Source organism: Morus notabilis, unplaced genomic scaffold (assembly GCF_000414095.1).
Source record: "Morus notabilis unplaced genomic scaffold, ASM41409v2 Scaffold1338, whole genome shotgun sequence".
Taxonomy (NCBI): Eukaryota; Viridiplantae; Streptophyta; class Magnoliopsida; order Rosales; family Moraceae; genus Morus; species Morus notabilis.
Window position 1 is genome coordinate 3,247 of NW_010358079.1, and position 6,607 is coordinate 9,853.

Genomic DNA, 6,607 nt, shown 5'->3' on the forward strand with positions numbered 1-6,607 from the left:
CATTCATGGTAAACGGGCAAAGAGATCTTTATTTAAAATTTAAAGGGTAAAGTGAGAGTTTTCAAAGTTTAAAAGACAAAGTAGACCCTAAAAAAATATATATCAATTTAGATGTGCAAATGTCTTATATATGGGAGCCAAATAGACAATGAAGGACGAAATATCAACCGAAAAATTTCATTAACGTAATAAGGCATCTTAATACACAAGTAACAAATATCCATCGTACAATTCTAGCTGGTCAAATGACTCAAATGTCCAGCAACAAATGAAGAAATAACTAAACATTAAAACAATAAACATCGGTTTGTAATATCAATAGTTAAACTGAAAAAATAAAAGAAGAACTATGAACATCGTCAGATTATCTTCAAAGATAATCAGCAGCAATAATACATTTCTTCTTCAGACTGATTCCTCTGGCGAGACAACTATTGATCCACTAGTTTGCTGCTCCAAATTCTTGTCTGACCTTTGGCTTTTCCTCCTCAAAACGACATACCAAGTGAAAGCTTCCAAAACGACAGCAACACAACCCAACGACACAATAATCCCAGTATAAGCATCTCTCCAAAATTTTCCTGGCTCCAATATATCCAATCCTTTGTACACGTTAAAGACGCCAAGACCAATTGTGGCATACCCAAAAGCATAGTGAAACACATTCCAAAACACCCTGTATTCATGTTCTTTCTTAGGCCTCAAGAAACCACCAACCAATGCTTGAATCGTTGCGAGGGCAAAAATAGTTATGCCAATACATCTGTGGCCACTGTTCTCAATCCCTGCAGATTTAGCGCCGAGCCAAAGCCCTGTTCCCCATCCGACTACTCCGACGAGATAACCCGAAAACTGACACGTCACATGAAGATAAAACCATGCCGGATCTGCCGCTTCAAAAACCTTAACATGCCTAGCTATTATGGCACCAAGAGGCATGAGGAAACCCCAACTGGCGGCGTTGATTATTCCATGAACATTCTTCATTGTAGCCCTAGAATCTCTTTTGCTTTCTTCCACTTTTCCCGAGAGAAAGTCGACGGTTCCGAAGGACCGGAGATTAGGACCAGACAATTCGTGCATCGCCGGAACATCCCCGGAAACTTTTCCTTCTTGCCAAACGTGGTTTACGACACTGGTATTGTAAGGCAGTTGTACAGTCGCAAAGATGAACATCTCGTCGTTTTCATAAGAGGCGGAGATATCAAAAACAGAGAGACTGAGATTACCCTCTTGAAGCTGAGCCCCGTAGCTCGTTAAGGGAGAAGTGTAGGCCGAAACTCTCCCATCGGAACGTTGAAAAGCGATCAGAGCCTGTGAACCGACCATGCCTGTTGAAGTAGGGTTTATGGCCCTCCCGATCCACGACGATCTCGAACCACTCAAACCCGATTTTCGGAAGGCGATTTCGACTTTTCCTGATGAAGGAATGTAGTTCCAGTGGAGGGTCGAGTCCAGAACCGGAAGATCATCACAAGCTGCAAAGGTTTTTTGGTTTGGAAATCGGTTGGTCATGCATGGTTGTGAGAATATGGTTGAAGAGAAGGATAAGAGGGCAAGAGTGAGAAACAAGAGAGACCTCTTCATGATGAAAATCATGTTCATCATAATCATGATCATGAAAAGCCTTAACTAGAGCGATGAACACTGATCGTAAAAGAGAATGAAATAAAAACTGATTGTGACGGACCAAAGCTTCAAAAGCACATATAATATACAGAATGGAGAGTCCTAGTCCTATATTATGGAGGAAAACGTGAGGTCTTAGAAAGTTTATGCAATTCAAATCCTTTTTTGACTATCAAAAGGTTTCCCTGATTATGATTTGAATTTGGAAACAAATAACAACGGCTTTCTTTTATTTTTTATTTTTAATTTATGATTAAGTTCTGCTATAGAGTACGTACTTGTACTCCAATTCCAATACTGATTCTTTCCCAGATATAAACACTAAAAACCATTCGAGCTAGTTCGAGTCACTTTTGGACTCTGCTCTTTAGAACGCCATTCCCTGCACAAGAAGGATTCAAAAATGTGCAGCGGTTTTTTCCCAACTTGTTTTGTTTCTCATTCATTTACAATTTTTTAATGGCTTTTTTTTTACAGACACCCCACAATTTTTTAAATTTAAAAATTTGGTCCTTATTTTTTTTTTGGTAATTAACCCTTTCAATTGAAAATCTTTATAATTAAGGGTCTAATAAAAAACAACATTTGTTTTTTGGAGTATTTTGATCACATAACGCATACGTGAGTAACTGTTGAGGGCAAAGACCCATGAAAACCAGGAGTTGGTTATCATATTGATTGTGCTCGAACATATTAGATGATTCTGACATCAATATAACCCTACTCATTGCATGCAACAGATGCTCACATGCGCATCACGTGATCATTTAATCGAGACATCATTTTAGACTGAGCCTTAATTTCAAAGATTGTCAAATTGAAGGGGTCAATTGTTGAAAAAAGAAGAATAGAGTCCAAATTACTAAATTTAAAAAGTTAAAAGAGGATGTCCCTAAAGAACAACCTTTTCTTATTATAAAACAAATGAAAATAGCACAAAAGATAAACTGCAAAGCATAAATAAAAGAGAGACACAAGAAAAATATGAGAGCCTGTCATTTTTTATTCTTTCATTCACTTGTAATAGGTGTGTTCAAAACAAGCTCATACAACTTCTATTTATAAGCTAGGAATCATGAGTAAAGATAGACTAAAAGACACAAGTTATATGAGTTACATACAATATTAAGATGAGAATTATAAAGAGATAATACACAACATTAAGGGTAGAATTATAAACAGATAATGAGATCTAAATGAGAGGTTATGGAATACTAAGAGGTGACATCCACACTTAATTGATTTAACGCACTCCCCCTTGGATGTCCACCTACCAAAAATATGCCTTGTCAAAAACCTGACTAAGAAAAAACTATGTGGGAAAAAATGTTAGTGAAGGGAAAAAGAGTGCATAATTTTTGTAAGATTTGCGTTTGGAACTGCCTCGTTAAAAACCTTGCAAGGAAAACCCAATGAGACAAAACCTATGCCAAGGAAAAAAAGTACAGTACGCAGTAGCCTCTCCCTCATGTCAACATGTCTTCTTCAGCAACAATAAAGATCTCTAAGTCGATGCGTATTGATCTTGTGCATCAATTTCTCAAATGTAGCTATAGAGAGTGTCTCAATTAACAAATCTACGCAGTAGCCTCCCCCTCATGTCAACATGTCTTCTTCAGCAACAATAAAGATCTCTAAGTCGATGCGTATTAATCTTGTGCATCAATTTTTCAAATGTAGCTGCAGAGAGTGTCTCAATTAACAAATCTACGCAGTAGCCTCCCCCTCATGTCAACATGTCTTCTTCAGCAACAAGAAAGATGTCTAAGTCGATGCGCATTGACCTTGTGCATCAATTTCTCAAATGTAGCTACAGAGAGTGTCTCAATTAACAAATCTGCCAAGTTGTCACTGGAACAAATTTGATAGACGCCTAGTTCTCTTGTCATCTAGAGTTTATACATGAATATGAACTTTGATGAAATGTGCTTGATTATGTCTCTTTAACTCAGGTTAAACAAGTTACATCTTCTTGTATAACACCGTTAGAATTCCTTTAATGAATGAACTTACCTCATATATTGCCAATATTTTAAAATGATTCAAATGTTGTGGTAAGAATTTGATTTGTTAAAGACCAAGATATAAAAATCCCACTACATGTAAACAAACGCAATCAAATTTTGACTTTAAGTTGTGCCAAAACGAATTTTTATCTGATGTTCATGAAAACGATACTTGTTTAACACCATGGACAAAGGCTGCTATATTAAGTCTTGTAAAAAAATACAATAGTGCGCCAATAGCACTTAAGATATGGCACTTCCAGGCCACGAGAATGAAAAGAATCCTCTTTCACATCAAATGATCAAGCAACTATCATAGGGCTTATTAGAGGTTTTAGGAAGGTGAGCATCCACATTAATAAATCTATTTATCGATAAATCTCCTCCTTGGACGTTCAACAGTTAATATGCCTCAATAAAACCTTATTAGGTGAAAACTCAGTTGGACAAAAATCCTAGTGAAGGAAAAAGAGTACAATATTCTCATTCTTATAATACGCTACTAAAATTGCCTCATTAAAAACCTTGTCAGGAAAACCCAGTGGGACAAAACCATGTCTAAGCGAAAAAGAGTGCAATGCGTATTTATCACCTTCTCATATAAATAACTATGATTCTTTTAATAGCCAACAATTTTATATTTAAATAATTAAGTCGAGACATAGTATTATTTGTAACTCAAGAAACATTACAGTCGACTATCTAACCTTGAGTACCCTTAGCACTTTGCTAATATTTATATTATTGCTCTTCGAGAGCTTATGATAAATTGGCTATCTTTGATGGATACATCAAACAAACCAGTATCCATATTTATTTTTTGATCGATAAAATCATGGTGCCGTAATCATTTTCAATAAAAATTCGTCTTCATATGAGTATGAAATATTTTGCACCTCATAGTCATTTGTCATTCTATTTTATTCCTTTATATCTCATACTATGAGATACCGAATTAAATAATCAGATAACATATAAACACTAAAATAATACCTCATCACATAAAATTCTTTTAATATCTCCTCAAAATATAGAAAAAGTCTGTTCTCATTTCAAGTCATAAATCAACCAATAGATAACTTTTAATATACATGTTATCGATGAAATTTCTTCATGATTTTCTTTCACATAAGAGAAATTATGGATAAGCATTCTATTTAGTAAATCTCAATTTTCAGGTTTGAACAAAATTTTCTTCTAAGAGATTTGTCTTCTTAAATTTCTCTTATAGTCTCTTCAATAGAATTCGTAAATAATATCAAATCTAGTATTCTTTTAAGAAGAATCTATAAATAATAGCAAACCCAGCATGTTTGAGCTTATTATAAATCAATGGAAAAATTAATTTGCTAGCACTTCCATTTTTTTTATTGTAAAAGTAATATGGTACCATTTATATCTGGATTGCATCTATTCACACAAAGATTTTTATGACATTTACAATAAAACACGCAATTTCAATATATATTTTTCAAACCTTTTAAGTCTCTTAAGATTTTTTATAAATAATATTGCAATATAATTTTTAGACGCATATCAACTCATTTACAAGCTACCAGGCTCTGAATACATTATTGCTTATCTATTATCCATGAGTTCATTCACTTATATACTTCATAAGTTTTCCGCAAAAATATTTTCATTGTCTCATAATTAATATTCTCAATACTTTATCATATATACTATTTCATATGAGTATTCGTTTTTACCCTACAGGCTTTATGCATTCAAAACATTTAGACTAGTAGTCCATATTAATACTTCACTTTTACGAGTAACTCTTGTCTTGATTTGCATCTTTTTCTTATTGACCAATTTTATCTCGAGATCGAATTTTTCGACAAATTTCATACTTCTTTTAAGATCCTTACATTCTCTTAAAAATATCTAGAATTTTTGCATTTGTAATTGTCGACAATAACTTTTATTGCAATTCAATTTTACTCATATATTGACATAACGTTTTGAGTTCTATCTATTCTTTTCACACTTTCTAAAATTTTAGGTATACCCGCTGGACTACTTTAGGAGTTCAATAAATCTCAGAAGTTTTATCTCTAAACAAGAGTGTCAATTTGTTATGTCAATGACATTTTACGAGTACAACCTCTTTAGAAATATGGTCTCTCTATTTCTCTCTCTTCTAGAAGATATGGTATTTCATACCAATTAAGTTTTCAACGCTTCAGGCATATCTTAGACTAATAGTCTAGCTGATTTTCATTTAGAGACCTCAATCAAATTTATAATAATAGCAGTTGGAGAAATGATTTAGTCACTTTCGTTGTCATATTAACAATTTATATTGCATTGCAATACTTAATTAATAAATTTATGCAAAGATCAATAATATCCAACTGCAACTTCCCTCCCCTGATGGTGGGAAGATTTTTTTCTCAAGCAATATTCTGTAGGGATTTTTCAAAATGATAAGTATCCCAACTGATACTCATTATACCTATTGGTGTAGTGAACTTCCAGTTTGTCATACCGATTCATATAATTGTCTAACTAAAATTTGGAAGAGAAAGTGTAAATATTTTCTAACACATCATTTTCACATGAGCTAGGCTGAATGTAACCAACCATATTTACTCTTGTGCATGTCTCTTCTTATATAAAACTGAAATAATATAGAGACATTTCTCATTTATCTCTCCTGTTGATTATTTTCTCATCCTTCAGATGATAATAACATGAGAATTTCATCATTAACTAAGTAATTTATCTTCTCAAACAAATTGAAAATCCCAAATATCACAACCAATTGCCCATCAATGGACTAGGCCATATAATCTCTTTGTTCTCCTCTTTTCCCCCTTATTTTGCATTGATCAAGTCAAATTGTATTTCTTAGGCATATTGGATAAAAATGTGACATTTCACACATCAAATAATTTTAACTTACAAGCTTTTCGATTTCTTTATCATTTTTTCCACTCTTAGTGATGACATATATGTATATATATATA

General features: G+C 33.5%; 1 protein-coding gene across 1 annotated transcript; it reads right to left on the reverse strand.

The window, feature by feature from the left end:
• Positions 1–405: 405 nt before the first annotated feature.
• LOC21388015 (cytochrome b561 and DOMON domain-containing protein At5g47530) lies at positions 406–1,515 on the reverse strand. The gene has a single exon (XM_010091685.1). It carries the CDS (start codon positions 1,513–1,515, stop codon positions 406–408), a length of 1,110 nt encoding a protein of 369 aa, XP_010089987.1.
• Between the last annotated feature and the right edge of the window lie 5,092 nt (positions 1,516–6,607).